General features: G+C 39.2%; 1 protein-coding gene across 1 annotated transcript in view; it reads right to left on the minus strand.

Moving 5' to 3' along the window:
* Positions 1 to 1,508: 1,508 nt before the first annotated feature.
* Positions 1,509 to 20,753, minus strand: part of GPC6 (glypican 6) — a 748,058-nt gene continuing 728,813 nt past the window's right edge. The window contains exons 8-10 of the mRNA XM_062575905.1: positions 12,188 to 12,324; positions 2,445 to 2,620; positions 1,509 to 2,021 (exon numbers count right to left, since the gene is read on the minus strand). Coding sequence (XP_062431889.1) covers positions 1,819 to 2,021; positions 2,445 to 2,620; positions 12,188 to 12,324 — 516 coding nt within the window. The 3' untranslated portion in view covers positions 1,509 to 1,818. The remainder of the gene's footprint in view (positions 2,022 to 2,444; positions 2,621 to 12,187; positions 12,325 to 20,753) is intronic.

Below are 20,753 nucleotides of genomic sequence, written 5' to 3' on the forward strand. Positions count from 1 at the left end.
TGCAGAGTACCCACAAGAATCAAGAAATAAACTTCTAGCAAGCCATTTCAATACCACATGGAATTGTCACAGAAGCCCTTCAACTGTGGCTGATGGAAGAGGGATGATTTTGCCATCTACTTAATAGCTGACACTCATTTGTCCAGGATTTAAAATAGTGTCTGTTCTCAGGTCTTACAACCAAATGCAAATCAGGGAAAGTTAGGACCATACTGATTTGGGCAATGATTATTATTAAAGCAATGTATCCTTGGACAATCTGAGAGTGCAATTGCCATCACAAATAAACTCCATGTCCTTCTCTAGGCTTATCAAGCAAACTCACATGCCCACACAAATACACAGAGATGAGAGAGGTTTTCTCCTCCACTTCGCACACCTGTTAAGAAATGGACATTTGGATATGTAAAAAATTCTCTTCTTTGATTTTTGTGCTCACCAGTCATCAAAGGGTTACTTTTTGGAGCAGCACAAAAAAAGAAGAGCTGGTTGACCAAACATTTTTTTTTCTTACAAAGAAGTGTCAACCCTGAGCTTGTAATTAAGAAGTTAAAATCTGTGATTTATATATATTTATATATATATAAAAATAGATGATCATACTAAGACTAAAAAAGTGAAAGAAATCTCCATGTCAGTTCTACACATTTGTTGGTTTTGACTTTTTGTAGAAGAAATCCTTGTGATACTGAAATTAAGTAATATGAAAGATGTAGTTAAATGTGAAACACAGTATTGATCCAGTCGCTGTTGTTAGTCCATTAGAGAATTGCCATCTTGATAGGGTAAGGAACATAGTCGCAGAAAATTCTAATTAATGTCAGAATAGTGACAAAAGGAAAGAGATTATATCACAAGAGATTATTTTCTATCTGAACCCTTGAGGGGAGATTTGTCAAGAGAGTTGTTTAGCATCACCACCATTGTTGATGGGAAACTAAGTGGAAATCTGTGCCAATTATAAAGCTTGGATAAATACTAAAAGAAGCTAGGCAAGATTGTGCTACTACTCTTTTTTTTTTTTTTTTTTTTTTTTTTTTTTTTTTTTTTTAACTGGGGATTAAGATTTAAATTCTAAACAACTGTAACATGATATTCTGAAGCTAGTGGAGTTACTATAATACTAAAAGATAAACTTCTTTTTCAGCTTCTTTACCTTCATACCAATTTGATGTGGCTGGCAGATGGAGTGCAAGACATTCACCGTTGAGACATACTCTTTGTGTTGGAAAAAAATCCAGACTTCCTTACAATAGCAACGATCATTCTCATGACCTAAATCATTGTACAGAAGTTCCTAAAGGAAACTTGGCTGCCAGTGAAGAATGGTTGCATTTTTTGTTCTTTTTTGTCTTTTTATTTTTGTTTATTTTCTGTTGAAATGCAGCAGCCTTGAGTCAGGCCTGATTCAGAAAGAAAACTTTTTCTGGTTTCTTCCTCCCTCTTTTTTTTTTTTTTTTTTTTTTTTTTTTTTTTTTTTTTTTTTTTTGTTAAGAAAAACATACACTGTAAGATCCTTTTACTTCTGCAGCATAAAAGGAAATGAAGCTCAGAAAGTCTCCTGTAATAAAGATTTGAGAAAGAATTATCTCAAGAGTGGATATTGTCTTCAGAGATATCTGAAAAAAACAGGAAGCAGTTCAGTCTGGCACCTGGTACTCTTTGGGAAAACAAAAAGGGAAGCAGGTTGCAGTACTGCTCTCTTCTCATAAAAAACTGTAAGTATTTGTGGCATGGTCCACTGTCCAAGAATATAAGAAAAGAAGAAAGTTGGCTGTTTTTGTAGCTAAAACACAGTTTCTCCAACCAGATCCAGGATTATCTCCACTGTCTCTGTAGTACAAGGATGATGAAGATGATGAGCAATGTAGGCAGGGATTGGCTAGGCTGGGTGGCCGAGGCCTCCACCTCCCTCCTGTCCGAGTCGACAGGTGGAGCTTCAGTTGTGACAAAATCAAACTCGGTGGGACAGATGTCATCTGTACAGCCACTTCCGCTTCCTGAGCCGCTGGTTTCATCACCTGGTACATGGAAGTGAGAAAAACAGCGTGAGGTCCAACATTAAAGCGTTGCTCTCTTCTCTCCGTTCCTGTCCTTAGGAAGGAACCAACACCGGGTGTCCCAGAGTGGACAAACACTTTGGGGACTGGAAAGCGTTTATGATTCCAACACTGAATAAAGCATCCAAATGAAAGCCACCGTGATTTAGTCTGAAAAAAGGGTGAACTCCTGGCACTGTATGTCTTGATGCATTTGGTTTGCTGATAAGCAAGAGAAACAAAAGAAACCAATACAATCGGAATGTTATGGGATTTTTTTAGTTGTCAACAGCATAGAGCACAAAGACCAAGGAAAAACCTTTCTAGTAGAACTAGTAGATAGATTTATATATTTTTTTTTAAAAAACCCATAAACTTGTTTAATGACAGCTAACAGTTTCTTACTTGTATCCTGGAAGTTGACATCATTTCCATTATATGCATTCTTCAGTTTGTTAGTCATGACGCGTAAGGCCATGATTTGTTGTCGAATGAAGGTATCTGGCCTTGTGATGTCCACATCTACTTCTGGATTGTTGATCTGGTTAGTCAAGCCATCATTCATAATCTCAGGCAAGTATCTAGATAGCAGAATGAATGATTAGTTGAAAATACAGTACATTCCAGAACTAAAGACTGTACAGTAAATGCCGTGCTAAGCAATTTGACAGTGATAGCAATTACATAGTTCTTGAACAGCTCCAGTTAAGACATTTTAAAATATGTTTTTAATTTTACAGGCTCTGATGGCTCTTTTTAGTAGCCTGGCTACAGAGAAACCAGAAAGAATTTAAACTGTTCAACCTTCTAACTGTCCACATCCTACCCAGCAAGTGCAATGACTCTATAACCCAAGGATGAGATTTACTAGCTAACAATAAGTTTCTGCATGTTCAGATCCTATACTTATATAACTGGTTGTACACTTAATCACACCTAATGTTTTTCTTCTATTTTTACCTCTTTGTGCTTAAAATTATGTACTCTTTTGTTACATCTTTGTTTTGAGATAGTTCAGAAGACCTTATGGCTCTCCCCTTGTTTAAAGGAGATATCTAACTTGTTTTTTCTCCAGTTCTTCTTTGCATCCCATTTTTTGACCACTGTGAACAACATCTCCAACCTGCCTGACATCCAAGCCCATAAACAGGGTTTTGAGTTCACAAATCTCTAGCATTATCTTTTATTTGTCTACAATTCCTTATTTGTCCTCATTCCTTAATACAAGCGGGCTAAGCTTGCATCTCATATATGCAGTGTGCATAACATATTTAAGATAAGACATTTCCTATCCATCCACACATCTGAAATTCTTATTCAGGCTTTTAGCTTATAATTTCTCGACTACTGCAGCACTCTCTTCTCTGACCTTGACAAATGCAGTCTTATGCTGCTCACAGCCATCCAGTGTGCTTTTGCAGATATAACTCTAGTAGGAAAATCAGCCCATGCCCCTGATCAATCTATGACGACAGTTTTTATCTGTTGTTACATACGCATGCTTTGCCCCTGATGCTGCCTGTACTCAGGGAACTCTCCTTATAAGCGTCTGCAAAGCTACCTCTTTTCCTGCTTTGAATCTCTGTTAAAAATTATCTGGGCTTTCTACAGCTGCTAGGCTGATGAAGTGCTGATATTATTTCTCTGTGCTGGCATAGTAATCCTGAGAAAATATTGTATCACTGTTTGCTTGTACTCTCTTGTCTGTCTTTATTCATCTGTGTTTTTTGTCTCATTTAGATTGCAAGGGGTTTGGGGCAGATCATGCTCATGTTCATGTTCATTATCAGGATGTGATCTATTTGATAATTAGTTTACAAAACAGGCTATCCTACTGATGTTCGTGGGACTCCTCATGTGGGTAAATACTCAGCAATTAATGATAGAACAGTCTAGCCTACTAATGGAAAACTTTCATGATACCTGGTGCCAAATGTAGTTTTAGAAGTATTTTACTTCACTCTCACTGGTGCCAATGCCAACTTCTGTCAATATACAAATTTGGCTCTAGTGCAAGTGGTTTGTTCCTATTGGGTCTGGAAGTAAATATATTCCTTAAAAATAAATGTGAAAGTGAGAGAGAAGAAAGCATTTTCTCTGCTGAAGCCATGGTTAAGGGAAAATAAGTTTCATATTGCTCCTGGAGGTTCACAAGATGATGACTGCTTTGCTGAGCCAGAGAAGGGTTTAGTCACATCATAATAGGTACTTGCTTTGCACGATGAGATTCATTTGTCATCAGCAGTCTTTGAAAGCTTACAAGAGAATAATCCGAGGGGAGTGGGAACATACAAGAATGAAACAAGACTGCCAAAAATACCCGGCCTCAAATTGCATTTCCTGAAGTTTTGCTAGCAGCATAAAAAGCGGTAACAATGCTGTAGGGATCTCATCCAGACTCCTGTGGTACAGTCTTAAGTACGGTGAGGATACAGGGCTACCTCCCATGGTACAGAGAACTGCAGACAACGGTGTTATGAATCACCACAGATAGAAATTGGAAATAATTCTGCAGAGCTACCTGGAGGCAGCAGGATGGAGACCTTGGCACACAGGGAAGCTTGGGGCTGCAAAAGAATGGCAGCTCCATCTGTCACAGGTCTCTACAAATTAAATGGCTGCTGTAGATAAATTGCTCAGCCTAGAAGTAAATCAGTGTTTTCAGGGTGCAGCTGATTAAAAAAAGTAAGAATGTAAGAATTGCCCTACTAACTCAGAGAAGATGTCTATCTTGTCCAGTATCTTGTCCATGACAATGGCCATAGCTATTAATAGCTAAAAGTGATTTGAAATCTCAGTGTTTGTGTGGATCGCTTTCCTTCTTTCTTTGGGAAACATTAGCTCCTCCTTATCACAAACCATCCGTGAGAAGCTATGGCTACCTCTGAACTGCAGTTCACAGGCTTTCTTTGACTGGCTTGTGTTTGATTTCATCTTGTCTTATCGTCAATAAGAAAAGGAGAATGTACAGACGTAGCAAGCTTTTTATATAGAAAGAATATGAGTTATTTTGGACGCTTAATGCAGTTAGAGAGTGTTCTAGTGTGTGCTTTTTATGAAGGCTCAGATTCTACAGTGTGGTCAGTGTGGATCTGATGTTCATATGGAGACCATTTAACTTTGAATGGGACAGTCCATTGAGTTGTAGAGATTCAGTCAGCTGGTCATTCTCCCCTTCAGGATGTGGTGATACGCAAAGCACTCCTAGTGTGGAAGATCTTACCATTTTAGCTTGTTTTGATATAATTGCTTTAAAATTAACAAGTATAATAAATCATACACAAAGGAGAGATTTTGCAACTCATTGGCAAATCAGAGGGAGATTTATACAAAGTGTTGAGAATACAGAATCAACAGCTTCATTACAATAAATCTGTAAGAGAAAATTTTCTTCCAAATAGAGGAAATATAAGGTGTGGTCAAATGACTGGTTTCAGCATAAACAGGATTTGACTCTTCCACATATAATTATCAAATTAGGCATCTAAAGCTAGAGTTTACTGCTTAAATCTGTTTTTTAGGTTAGAGGGATATTGACATAATTCTTTAGGGAGCATCACTAATCAGTTCATCAAGTTTTAAGCAAATTCATCAGATTTTAGGCATTTTAATATCAGATTAGCATGACTCAGAACTTTTTACATTAAGCACATGTACCAGTGTGGTCTACCATGAGTAATTTAGGCACCTAGTTTAGGCACTGATGCACATTTATTTCAGATATTTGGCTTGGTGAGTGAAGGAAGGGAACCTACCAATACTGCTAGCCCCTAAGTGTACTCTTCAGGTGTCAGAGAGAGCAGTTCACCTTTCAGAAGAACGGTCCAGTGCACCTCACCTAGGTTTGTAAGCCAATCACACAGGATCAAATAACCTGTTACCATATAAGCACCTAAATGTTGGTGAGTGCTTAATTTCCCAGGCAAATGAGCATCTCAGCATTTACAGCATCTGACCAAAGAATTGAGAGGGTTAGGGTGTGATTCAGCTTTAGGTTTCTGTTGATGCCAAAACTTGTATGTCTAAATGCAGGTGCCTGCATACGAGCCTATTCCCGCTCTTGTGAGTGAAGATATTGTCAATACTACTCAGTGGCAAATCTTGCCAGTGAAGGATAGACAGCTGTTGGGCTCACACCTGCCTTTAGCTGGATACTAAGTAGTTCCATCTGTTGGGATTTAGTTGCACACACAAGCAGCTGGTGCTGTTTGAGATCCTTTAAGTTATTCATTGAAGATGCTAGTTATCAGTCCAGAAAGGTGTGGATTCCCCATAGGTCCTGCTTCCTATCTACAATCTTGGTGCAGCGGTTTTGGATGTTTAGGACATCTGAATGATAGTAGATGCAATTATTCTTTAGACAACTGAATTGAGTCTTGGGTACAGTGGGATATGCTGCTTGGTGGCAGCCAAGCTGCCATTCTGGTAGGGTTTGAATACCGATAGGTCTGGTGAAACATCAGCCAGCTCTGTGAAGGTGTCTTGAATATTTAGAGCATCTCACATAGTGGTAGGTATATGTGACTGGGCAATTGAAATCTGCCTGGATTTCTGACTGGACACTGGGGCTCTGTTCAGGCACCTTAACACTGGTGATTTTTGAGATGTTCTAGCAAGTCTTGTCCAGCCTCTGGTCCAGAAGGGTCCTCTATCATGCCTGTCACAGATATCCCAGGCAGTCCTAAATGACACCAGTGCCTGGACAACACAACTGACTCATTGTCTACTAGCTCAGCCTCAGGCACCTATATTTAAATGCCTGAATTTACATGTCTGAATTTGAAGCTGAATTCCACGCTCATTACTGAACTGGTTCACCTCCTTCCTCCGGAGGAAAAAAAAAAAAGGCAGAAAATCTTACATTGAATACAAATATCTTTCAATTGCTTTCCTTTCTTTAAAGGTAGAGATAGGGGAGCACACAGCCCAAGGTGTTTCTTGAGCGACAGCTTCTGCGAGGCAGCTGAGCACATGTTCTGACAAGAGCATTTTGATGTGTATGGGGGTAGACTTAAGGCACACAGAACTGGAAGCCACGTCTTGGGACCGCTTTCTGACGGCAGATTTGTTACTGGCTGGGCAAAGTGGTTGAACACAGCTGCTTTTGCTGCAGTTCTGTAAGCAGAGGAACCCCTGTGAATTTTAAGCTTTGCTGCTGCTTCTGCTCTTGTTAGCAATCTCTTTGTATGCCTGGCCGTTACAAGAACTATATGCCCGCTATAACCCCCCTAAAAAACAGAATCAGAATCTCCTGAATCAGTATCTGTTATTTGCATCCCTCCAGGAAAAAAAAAAAAAAAAAAAAAAACACACAAAAAATCACAAAAAACCCGAAACCTATCATAATTCTCTGAACATAGAGATAGAGAAGCTGGACATTACCATTTGTTTCCTGCAGTTTGCTCCTTACTCAGCTATGTCTGGAGTTCAGTGTAATGTACATTGTTTTCTAAAATATTAATGTTTTCGGTTCCTCTTAGCCTTTCCACAGTTCTTGCTTGTCTCAGCAGACACAACATAAATGTCTTTTGGCACATCATGGCCAAGCCTCACAAAGCTTATTTAAAACCACTTTTTTATTTTATTTTTGTTTTATTTTTTGTTTTTTATTATCCAGCTAATGTTACAGGATATCTGCTTCCTTTTCAAGTCTAAAAATGACTGATGAATCTTTCAGGTCATTTATATAAAAGCTATAGCTGTTAAAAAAGGAGGAATGTTCTTCTTTTTGAAATGATATCTGACATAAAAGGCAGCGTTCTCCATATTTTGCTACTGCAGCAGCTGCATACAGTATGACTGGAGCATCCCACCTAGGCAGTAATGGAGTTTTTCCAGGTGTCCAGAATCAGAGGCGGTACAGGACAATATATAACTGTACTATACTCAGGCTGAGCTGGTGGAAAGCAGTCATATCTGGGCTGGAAAGATAAGTGCACTGGAAAATTGGCTTGCTTGGCTAACAAGATCAGCTCATCTGATTCAGTTTGCTCAGGAGCTAATCGCCATAGGATGTTTTCAGAATTTTTTTTTTTAATAATTTTTGCTCCATGTTGGAGCAAAGCTTGAGGAAACAGAAGGAGAGGGAGGGAATGGTTTATCTGCCAATTCATTGGAAGAAAGAAGCTGCAAAAATAGACTTTAGCCATCAATTATGAGCTGCCAGTTTTCATGCTTGCTGAAAGATAGGTTTATTTAAGCTTTCATGGGTGGTGCTAAATGTTTGCCTCTGTCTACCTCCAGGTAAAGCACATTCAACTCATTCTCATTGCAAGCGTTGCTGGTCAGCAGTGAGTCCCTTTTCCTAGGCAGTCAATGCTCTAGTGATTCTTTCTTCCCATCAAAATATCACCAATAATTAAGGGCCCTTGACTGGGTAAATAGGTTCATCTACCTGTGGCAGGAAAGGAAGAAAGTTGTGGGCTTGCTGAGATTGTCCTATGTTTGTTTTGGTGAAATGTCTTGTAGCTTTGTACTAGATGTTGAAAATTATGTCATTCCTTTTTCCTTTTATTTCTTACTTTTCTTTGTTTTCTTTTTATGATTCTAATTACCATTTGTTCCATATATAATTCTATTTATTCTTTATTATGCTCAGAGGAGTGGTGAGTTCCTCATTGAACAGAACACAGCCCTCATCTCTTCCATAGATAACTGTCTTTTAGAGCTAGGACATATTGATATATTTATACTCATGGTGGCAAAGACTTGAGCACCACCGCTCGGACGGGTTTGTTGAAACCATTTGGCTGAGTTGATTGAAATAATTCAAGATTCTTCTTGCAGGCAGTAGAATGGTTGTAGATCTGGTTACAGTCCTCACTTCAGTAACAGTCACTTTGCTCATTCAAGGGCTAATACCTGGGATTTGGCCTAGCTCATTCAAAAGCCTGAATTCCTTAATTCCTTAGAAAATTCCTTAATTTCTCTAAAATACCTATTAGTGAAGAAGTAATCAGTTGTTACCAAGAATTTATCTGTGTATAGGAAAAATTAAAATTTTAAAGATTGGTAATAATGATAGTTTTAGTTTCTAAATATCTTAAAAAAATCTGTGTGTCTTGCAAAAGATGTTCATTCTTTAAACATAAAATTATGTTCATGTAGTTTTATGAATACAGATATGATGGAAAAGTCCTGCTGGGCATCTTTCTGAAAGGCGCTTTGTCTGGAGTAGCTATTAATAATTTTTTTGATATAAATCTTTCAAAAAGGAGATTCAACCATCTAATAACTGTTTTTTAATCTCCACACCATTTAGTTTCTACCTGAGGTGACCTAATTAGAATTTTTTTTTGTATAGTATCAGCGACATGCAAAGTGGCTCCTTCTGGAATGCCAAGTGGATCACTCTGTTGCCCCATGATTATCGGATAATTGGTGACCTTCATTCAGCCCCCACTGGTCACTGGAAAGTAATCATGGTAGCAGAGTGATACCTAGAGATTGCAACAGCCACAAGTGACCTTGGTGTAATGCCTCTTTCAGGAGAAAGGCTAACCTTAATTTCTCTGATACCAGCCTCTGTAAAAGCAGTATTAAAAGACGATAGGTAAAATGAAAAACAAAACGTCGCGTGCATCTGGCAGTTTAAATATTTTAATTCTTGCTGCCACTATGGAGCCTGATCAACAAAAAACCAGCAGCAATTTCCTTTCCCCTAGATAGGCAGCCCACTGTCTTCTTATCTGCGGTAGTAAAGTCTAGGAAAAAGATGAGGTGGCTAAGCTTCTTTTTTCTATCATGAGCTTTTGTCCTATTTTCTAGAATGCAAAATGCAATTCTTCATATATCACAGGATAAACTGGATGCTTATGATGGGCGACACAGTGAATGTAAATAGGTATATGCACAGTATGTATATGCATAAATTCTGCCATCCTTGTTCTTGTTAACTAGTATTTGATACCAGATGCTAATCTGTATGGGCAAAGGAACATTTATGTTTTTCTTTATGTCTCTATTCACAGGTCAAGAGGTGATTTTCCATATATAGTTAATTACATTCTCAGTAATTCTTGGAATAAAAATTTTAGCTTTGTTTTACATCTAGCTCATAGCATGGCTATAGTTTCTTTCTGATATACTACTATTCTCTCTACCTGAAGCATTTATTGAATTATATTATTAAGACTGTGATTCTACATTTCCTTTGTGAATATAGATGAAATAGAAACTGGACAGACTGGCTGAACATGAACTGTTTTCACATGATACTGTGAAGCTGTGGTTCTACATCCAGGGAAATGTCTTAATTAATCAAGGACATTATCATTAGAGGATATATTTTCTTAACAGCTTCTGAACATTAATTTCAGAAGGCATCATCAAAATAACCAAGCTTCTCATAAGATAAATACCACAAAAGGAAGATGAAAACCTACATGCTTAAAATGCACCTACATAATTTCCAGCAAACTCAGTACCTGTACCAAGCTGCTTAAGCACAGAAGCAAAAGACAGCAGAATAGCTGAATAGATGTGGTACAAATACTAGCATTGGTCACAAAAACGAAGAGGGATTTCAGCAAGTCTGTTTGATTGTTCTTTTGTGAAAAGAGCAGCATATATCTCTTATTTGAGTGTGTATGCTGATGTGACACGTGGAAACCAGCTGTGAGGCCTCACAACTCCGTTTAACCACGATGGCACTCCTGCCCAGGGTCACAAAGCCCACCTACAAGAACAAATATTATTGAAGAAGATGAAAACACTTTTTTTATTTCTCTCTTCACTCTGTTCCTTTGCCATGAATACTGTAATAGCTTGATGTTCCCATTAGTTGCCTTCCTTCAGGTCCCCAGGGGCTTTCTCTGGAGCTGGGACTTGGGAACTGAGCAGCGACTTGTAGAAGTACCTGTGCTTTTGGACAGATTTATTCATGTGCTTCTCCAAGTAGGTTCAATGGTCTACCAGCAGCCCAAAGAGTCCTTTGCTCTGGACTATAAAAATGAATTCTTTTGAGCACTGTGTGGTAAAGCACTGAGAAAGGATTTATACTTATTGCATATCTCCCCATAAAGTGCAGAAAACTCCCTGCAAACTTTTCCTTATAAAACTGATTGGGTAGCAGGGGTGGGTGCCATCTATCTATCTGTCCATCCATCCACTCATCCATCCATTCAAAATGATATTTAAAAGGTTTGTGAGTTTTTTCCTATGTTGTCTCATCTTCATGGAGTTCATTTTATCTGTACATTATCATGTATGTTTTATCTGCTTCTCTCTCTCTGTCTCTCTTATTGCTCTAGCACTGTTTATTTTACCAGATAACAGAAAAATAAAGATTCTAGTCACTGAGTGATAGAAACTATTACTGCTGTCAAGAATCAGTACTCAGTGGACATTCAAATCCACAACTCCTCCTGTCTCCCCAAAAAGCACAGGATACTGCTGCAGAGCTGAAACTTAACTGCCCTCAACTGTCCTTGGGTCAATCCCCCCCGCCCATTCTTAACAGTGACAATCAGATCCTCTCCTCCACCAGCTGATGAATCCATGTGGGTCCTCTTGAGATACTTTCTCATCCACCTGCACCAGCTCTGTCACAACTAGAGCCAAGCAAACTTCAAATTTAAAACTCACAGAAAAATTGTCACAAGAAGGGCAGACGACCACAGTTTCTCTGATGAAGTAAGATCATGTCAGGCCTTCTACACAAGTTGACTAGAAGGATTATGTTTATTATGTACTGGCTATTTTTCATTCCCCCCCCTCCTTTTTTTAGCAAATAGCTATAAGCTTTGCTAGCCGATAGTAAATAGAGCTTAAATTCCAATTTCTGTTTCATCCCAGTATGATATCCAAAGAGGGCAATTGCCTCACAAGCTGTCAGTCCCAACACAGGGATGCTAAACTGAGCTAAAGAGCTTTTTGAAATCTCAATTATCCTTTTGGAGCTAAACCAATGAAAATTTTCTGTGTTCACATGCTGGCATGCTGGGCACATTTATGGTGACTCTCACTCCAGCTTTAAGGGCACCTTGACAATAATTAATCTCAGCTACAAGGTACATGTGGACCATTACTTGTTCTCCCCATTTCCATTTCACTTTTATAAACAGTTTCGTAAAATACCCTCCATTTCATTATTGCTTCAGGCCTAATGGGGATTTGGACTGACTGCAGTGGAGAGGGGTCCACCTCACCTTGCCTTGGTGTGGCCGTTCCAGCAGTCCTCCTCGTTTGATGAACCAGCTGTCACGCGTTCATCTTTGCAGATCGTGTAGGGTAACGTTGACCAAAACTTTTTAGAGAGCTTTAATTTTTCTTTAATGTCTGTTACCTGATTAAGAAACAATGAGAGGGAAAACAGGTTAAAGACTTCAGCCACATTAACTATAATTTTGAATAATAGATTGTTTAATTCCATAATAAATGATGGTGAAGGTTAAAGGGACTGGAGATGCCAAAACTTAAATTCCTATACTTATGAATCACGTATGCTTATGAGGCACAGTGCATTTGCGTGCAGAAATTGCAAATGATCAAAGTTACCTTCAGTGCACTGTTCCACAGGCAAGACATTAATAAAAAGAGTGTGCTACATCTTGTTCTTTCTATTCTTCATTTGTCTGAGTTTTTCTAAATATATATCTTTCAAAGAATTAATATGCCCGGTAGTCTGCTGAATGTCAATTCAGTTAAACAGCATTCATAAGACAAAATGTCTCACCCACTGACTTGGCTGTGTCTTAGATAAATATTATATTTAGACCTACATGTGCAGATTCTAAAAAATGATGCTGTACCAAAGTGATGTTGAATTAATGTAAGATACATGGGCTGGATACAGTGAAATACATTTGGAACTCAGTAACAGTGAGAAGCTTGTGTATATGCATGCATAGAGAACCTATATCTGTCTTTGCTGTTAGATGTAGTCAGATACAGACTTCACTTTCAAGAGATGGTAGGCCAGAACTGGAACAATTCCTTTAAGCTATATACTCTTTCTTGAACAATAAATTAATGTGGCATGTTTGCAAGCAGGAGCAAACTGAATTCCAGCACCAGCTTAATAAATGTTCTGGCTAAAATGCTATCAGTTTTTGTTTGCATTTGTTTTACTAGAGTGGAAAAATCTACAGGAATAGATGGAAAACATAAGAAAGGATAGACTACAAAGGATGAATGTTGCCACTGTTGTTTTTATGAAAACAGATGCATTTCACATTAAGTTGTAATAGGATTTAGGGGGAGCTTGCTGAACAGCTTTCAAAGGAAATCATTGAGCTTTTTTCTTTAAAAAACAAGAAATAAAAGCTCTCCATTGTTCCATTCAGTTTTAAGATTGGCTTTTAGGTTGTTGAGGTACAATATTGTACTTGGCTATTTATCTCTTTTATCTTCTGTTCTGAAGACACGATAGCTCTCTGAGTAAATGGCCCAAACTGCTTTGCAGTGCTTAAACTCTGGGGAATGTCACTTTATATGCCGGGAGATGGAAACATCCAAGGATGTTATTTCAAGAATCACCACACACATTTTCATCTGTGAAAAAGAAAAGCTGGGTAGCATTTGACTGCATGAGCTGTTGACAGGGTTTTTTGCCGTGAAAGAAATCTTATAAAATCTTATAAATCTCCACGCCCCTTGCCAAGCACTAGTCGCTTGGTTTTCATATCACAGATATTAGCAGCATTTGCAAGCCTTTAAAGTCTCAATAGGGATGTCCTGTCAAGCCAAAAATTAAATTCCGATTTACAGACCCTAGGCAAGCCTCCAGCAGCAGGAGGTATGGTGTCAGGATATCTGCCTTTTCTAATGTCTTTGGTCCATAGGAACAGGCTCTTTGGGCACTGAGAATACAAGAGACCCTCCTATTCCCCCCTTCAGCTTAGGCTAAGAGTTAAAAGTGGAGAGTTGCTAGTGGTACAGCTAATTAACACGAGCAACTTGGGTTAAACTGCCAGGTGTTCACAGATAGACTCCTGTTAGCCACAGTGTAGTAAAGTAGATGGAGAAGTCCTACACAAGCTACTAAAAGTGCAGGGGAAATGCAGGGTCTGTTCAAATAAGCTCGAGAAACATGAGAGCCAACAAGACAGATTTTCTCATTTATTGCCTATGCCTGGATAAGTATTTACCAGAGTAATCTGACTGATATCGCTGGCAAGTAATTAGTTTTCATAGCAGTAACTTCATTGCTATCTGGAAGTTGTTTTAAACTACTCAAAACTCAGATGTTAATGTTATATTCACATTTCTACAGTAATCAAATTAGATCTGACGCTCTAGGTCTGCAGACCTCTGTTTTGAACCACACGTGAGTCAACATGCACTGAAAGGTGATTTTTTTCCCCCTAGTCCTTGTAAAGGCTGTACTTTGGAGTACAAACTTTGTATTTTCATAGAATTCTGTGGAAGAAGCTAGAGAGGTTCTCACAGCTCACTGGCTGCACAAGCTTGTCAGAAATTCTCTCTGAAAATTAAAATGAGGCCTCCCATTCCACAGTCACTTATGAAGATATTAAATGATGTATACATACTCTATATGTGTGCTGCATATAGCCAACGAATCATTAAATTTCCTAACAATAAAGATTTCCTTGCATTATAGAAGTACATCAGCATAAGATCATGATCCTTGTCAAACAATAGCTAATTAAACCTCTCAAACATCCCCAGGAACTGTCATTCCCGTTTTGTAGACTGGAGTGGCGGGAACGCTTACCTGACTCGCACAAAGCGGCTGCAGCACTGACTACGGCTGAGAGAGTGGTTACCATGTGCAGACTTTCCAGTTGCCTTCAGTTCAAGTGTCTTTTTAGCATTTTTTATCCACCTCATATATTTTCCCTTTGTATCTGTCCCCTTCTCCCTCTACTGCTTTATTTCACCGATGACTTTTAAATGATTTGTAGACTCAGCCTGCAGAGTCATGCTCTATCCTGCTCCGTTACTGGACTCCCTAGTAGACTTTATGCACCTACCTCAATGATACCTTCAACCTCATCTTGACAGTGTTTTTCTGAAAATTTAGCATAGTTTCTGATGGCCTTGACAGAGGAGTTATGAATGAGTACCCATTGATTCAGCTTATCTTTCAGTCAATTGATTTAGCTCCTTTTTCAGAGGAATAGGCTGATGGTCATGCACACTTATGCACCATGAACATTCAGGCAGGCAATGACTTTTAAATATTTTTAATACAACTTTAAATACAGAATAGAATTAGATGACATAATGCCTGCCATGATACCATAATATGTAACACTCTAGCCTGTGGTTTTCAAGGGTTTCAATTCTAGGATGACCTCAACCATAGCCACAGAAAGTCTTTTATTCGTCCCCACTGTTATGCATGTCCCACAGTATATCATTTTGATCATTGCCAGCATTTAAAAAATATGTAACAGATGTACAATCCCTTGAAAATACAATAAAACCCACTAAGGTTTCAATTAACATTGCTTGCTTATGATTTATGAAGTCAAACTACTGTATCCCCCCTTATGAACTGTGGCCTTGTAAATAATTCCCTGTTATTTCCTATTCTTTGAAATAAAGATTAACTTTAAGGCTAGGTTCGAGTTCTGTGGAAACATTTAAACAAAAGACCTATGCAATTTTGATGTTTTACATACTTCGTTTCCACTTTCTCTAGCATAGCTTTACTCAGATTAAGACAAACATATCTCTTTGGCTGTGGTTAGCCTGACTCTCCTCAGCTATCTCCTGAAGTAGCCCAGGCTGTACTTTGAATGAGTCCCTCAGGCATTACTTTGAAGGTATTAAATTTGTTCTGCTTTGCAATATTTCCAAGAAAAGGGATATACAAAGTATCATTCAAAGAGTTACATTTTTAATTTGTGGGATAAATGGAGATTAAAGTAGTTAGTCTACCCTTTCTCTGTGTTTGCTAACAGAAGGAAGGTATTACTGATTAGGTGAGAAAAGTTTAACATTTGCATCATTTCTAAAGGGGAATTCAAAAGGGAAGTAGTTACATGGCCTATATTGAGAAATCCACTTCATTTCTTATTTCTGCCATTGATTTCTTAAAATGGCACGGAGTTGTCACTTATGTAATGTAATTCCTCAGCAGAGATTAGAATATATCTCATGAGCTCAATTCTAATCCCACTCACAGGGGCTTAGTTTTAAGATGTAAACAGAGTTGAACAACTTTTCTGACTTCTATACTCACCTTGCACTCAAGGAAGAGAAAGAAAGGGAGCTAAAAAGGAAGACCATAAGTTTAGCAGGAATCATATCCTAGAATCCCTTGTAGGGATTTGGGAGGCCTGGATAAATTGAAGACTCACTGGAATAATGAAGAAAAGCATTGAAAGAAACATGTAGATTTGAAAATGAGATGGTGAAATTTTATAAGGTAGGAAGGTCCAAAAAAGATACTTCATTCTGAAGTGGGCAGCAAATTGCCATGAAATTTTATTTAGCTTAATTTCCTAAGGAAACTTACATTTTCAGCAGAGGGACAATACGCCCCCAGAAGCAATGTGCACTCAAAGTAAATTTTAAAGTTGGTCCTGAAAGGTCTTAAAATAACTTTTTCAAAGTAAATTCCCTTATCGCCTCCTTCATCCTTTGGCCTCCAATCCATCTCAGTCCTAACTACTTTTGACATCCACACCAATATAATCCCTACTCTCACAGATATTCACAGGGATATCAAAAACAGCTAAAATAGTATTTAGAGAGGCTGGAATGTGTCCAAAACTGACCCTGGTTCAATGCAATAAATGTAATAGAATCTTGCTTGTGTTAAGAAGAAATGGCATTATTAACTGTATTCCTTCTCCTTGACATTTTTGTATCAACACTCTTTCTGTTTATTCTGCAAGTTTCAGAAGATTTTCTGTTTGAAAGTAAGCAGGATGCTCGGCTTGCCTTTCTGTTGATATCTTCTCTCTGGGGATACTCAGATCTTGAGGCAAAGTCTGCATAAGAGTTAAGTGTTTACGCCCTGGAAACATGTACAAATGATTCTTGCTACTCCTTGAGTTACTGGGGTGCCATTCTGGACGAAGTGCGGTAGGTAGGTATGTGGCAATGTGGATGCTTAGATGTTTTCGGTGGATGTTTGTGCTGAGGCAGCATCATTTCAGGGACTCCAGGGCTGTGTGTGCACTGTGTTTTGCTGGTGTATCACACAAACAGAACTGCACCATTGAGCAAGCAGAAAGAGGTACCAGGTTTTGTCATAGAGAAAAGACCAAAGGTAGCCATCACCAGCTAGATTCATACATGTGTTGAATCCTTTAGTTCCTTTAGTCAAATACTCTTCTAGCCTTTAATTCATGAGCAACGCTTAACTGATGCCACCTCCTTATGCTACGTTATTTCCAGGTGAGTAATCAGTTTTCTACTGCCCGCTGCTTGCTCTCCCTGAGATGTGCCCAACGCACACAGAGCCACACACCCTGCACTCTGGCAGTCCTTGTTTGAAACAATGCAGAAGTCGTCTAACGGTGGGCAGCTGCGTTACGGATTTGTAGATGCGGAGCCTGACCACCCGAGCTGCGTGTGGGCTGGGGAAGAGCACACCCTCCGCCGTTTACACAGTAATGCAGCACGGACCGACAGATCATTACCATCTGATTTATATTATGCCATACCAGCAGAAAACTGCTCAGGACCTTCTTCATGCATCGATCAGTATTTATGTTCATTAGGGATTTAATCTGAAAGCATTCTAAGACTAATGGCCAGCAATTTGTTTAAAGATACTAGGTCAGCAGGCTTAAAGCGCGCATATGCTGTATCTAACTATTTATCGTATTTATGTCTCTGTTACATGTGGGTGCCACAGTCGATCCAAAAATAATATATCACAAGCAGAGCAGTATAGGGCACCTGGATATTTTAGTAGACACAGTTTTCTTTGTCAACTGGGCTTAATGAAAAGCGGTTAACTTGGACCCCCAAACTTCAGGGCTTGCCTGTCCAGAAAGCCACATGCCCCTTGAATGTCCTCTGTTGTATCCACCAGCTCTGTAGAGACATCTCAGAGGCAGTAGACACTTATGCGTACGCAGCTGAACTGAGCTCCCTCTAAGTCGTGCCTGAATGTACCTGAAAAGGATCTTTCTCTCTGGAAGTTTTCTAGGCACCTACATTTCTCCACTGGCTGGATACAAGGACCATAGGCGCTTATTTGTGTTTGGAGTGGCTCAGTAGGTGCCCAAAATTTGCATGCACATTGGGTACCTCAGTTAAGAGGACCTGCTCTGGTTTGGAACAAGCGAAGCAGGCCTTTCTTTGCTCTACAAGAAGATTTTTTTCATACGTTGTATCTTCCTTTCCATTCTTTCTCACAAAATAAATTTAAATGCCAAGTAGTTGCTGCACCACGAATTAATCATGGATTATTTTTCAGCCTTTTAGAGAGTTAAGCATATACGGCGCTGATCCCACCGGGCTTCCGCATCGCAGGCCGGCGGACCCGGTGCTGTCACCGCTGTCGCAGCACGCTTGGGAGCTGCGTGGGCCTCGAGATGGCAGTGTTGATCAGCCTTTTCGCTCCTGCCGGCCCCATACGTACATACAAATTATTTCCCAGAGAATAAAACTGTAGATTGTTCCGCTGAATATAAAACTGACAACCCTGTTATTTTAAACTCGAAAGTGACAGGCTGTTATTTTAATGAGGTCTGCCAGTGCCAAGGTTAACCAAAGCTTTATTTCCCTACAAAATGTTAAGGCTGCGGTTCTAAAAAGGGGGCTGTGAAATTTTACGGTTATTGATACTTTCTCAGTACATATAAGTTCTGAGAATTTCACTCAGGCCTTCTTGCGCAACAAATGCTTTCTGTTTTTATGCTTCTCTTTTTTTTTAAAAAAAATTAACTTTGCAACTTAAAATGGTCCAGAGCTCTTCCAACAACTCCCTTATCATGATTCATGTTTCTGCATAGAAAAGCAGATGACAGCTCCTCTAATCAAGAACTAATGCCGAATCCCAGTTATAAAGCACAAATGGGCACTTGGGTAATTTGTAAAATAAAACAAATGAGCTAGGTGACATTCCAAAGCAAGATGTTTCTCACCAGAGTATTTTAAAATGAAATGAACGGATTTTTGCTCTCATTATCTCTAAGGACTATTCACATCTCTGACAAGAAAAAGTTAAGGCCTTTAATAACTGTAAGTAAAGAATTACCGTTGGCCCTACTGAATTCTCAGACTTAAAGATATATAACTTTAGACAGCTAGTGTGAATTCAGCTGTCTACCTAATACTCCTATGCTTGCATAGCTACATTTTCAGTATGATCCATGACCATCAACATGCTGACTCAGGTGCCCACTTAGGTTTCTGGTGCCATTTGAGATGTCCGAGGTGCATGCCTGGGCATGTTTCCCACAGACTGCGAGTCCCATGTGTCCATCCAGTTTGCTGTCTTGAGTGGCCTCGTGTTTCACTTCATTCAGTTTTGAAATGGGCATTTAAAGGCGATATGGGCTGCCCATTGCATGTTTTTTCTTAGGGAAACAATTGACAGGTCTGCACTAACGCTGGCATGTGCTTGCAGCAGTTTCCTTGCCACAGTGCCATGTGCCAGCCAGCTCTAGGGTACGTGCGAATGCCCGTGTATGGGGCTGGGTTGTCACCTCTTGGAGCTGATGGCCAAAATCAGTATGAGCAAAGGGAGCCTGTGGCTTACCGGAGTGCCATCTTTTTGTGCCTTAACCCTCATTTGGAGGCCCTACCTCTAGTAACCTCCACAGATCAGGAGAGAGCTTAATGCTGCCTCACATCACCAAACGAATCAATGTCTTTTTTTTTTTTTTTTTTTTTTAACGTGGACATTATTGCTTACAGGCAAGTAGAGTGAGACACCAAACCGTTCCCATGTTCAACACTCATTTTGACTGAGGAGGAAGGATAGAGCAAGAGTCTTGCAAATGATCAAGCAGTCTGAACTAAACTTCTACTTTATTACAGAAATGTGCCTATTAACCCTAACTCTGCCTCTTGGCTTCATTTGCACAACCGATCTGCCTCTTAATAGCTGTGTCAGGCCAAGCTCACCGCACTTGGCTCCATCGCACGTGGCTCCACTGCAAGTAAAACCATTGCTTTCAGAAAGTGGAAGTTATTGTAAAAGTCAGCACCCAGAAACAGAAATCTGCAGGATTTTGAAGCAGCCTTCCTCTTTCCTATAATATCTGGGAGCAGTGCTAAAAAGCTAGGCTATAAATCTTATTCAAGCAAATCCAAAGCACTCGTAGAAATCAGCTTTTTATTGCAGATAAGTATAAAAGTAGCTCCAGAAACATACTGGAATCTTAAAGATAAAATACCAGAGGCTTATCTATGACAAAACTTAGCAGTTAAGCACTGATTCTTTGAGACTAGTCCTTCATCTTCCCTAAAAGAAAGCAACAATTTTAATATCTAGTGTAAAACAATTAGTGATAGAAAATTTCAAGCTTATGTAGACTTTCCTTAGTCCTGGAAATGTTCATCCAGTGCCAGTAGTGAAATGGCATTTTTTTCCCCCTGAAAATTCAAGGGTTTACAGACAACTGTGTGTGTTAGCACAGACAGGTACTTAAAGCCTCCCAACAGCTGAGAGAAGCACATGATTCCTAGATGTGTGTGGGGGGAGTGAGCACTAGAATATGTCCTTTTGTAATAGAGCAAAAAGGATAATTGTACTTCATACTTGAAGTGGCCTTGCATTTAACTTCATTTCTTCTTGTGGCTACTTCTTGATATAGCTCCGTTGCCTGCCAGCCTGAA

This window comes from Rhea pennata, chromosome 1 (genome assembly GCF_028389875.1).
Source record: "Rhea pennata isolate bPtePen1 chromosome 1, bPtePen1.pri, whole genome shotgun sequence".
Classification (NCBI taxonomy): domain Eukaryota; kingdom Metazoa; phylum Chordata; class Aves; order Rheiformes; family Rheidae; genus Rhea; species Rhea pennata.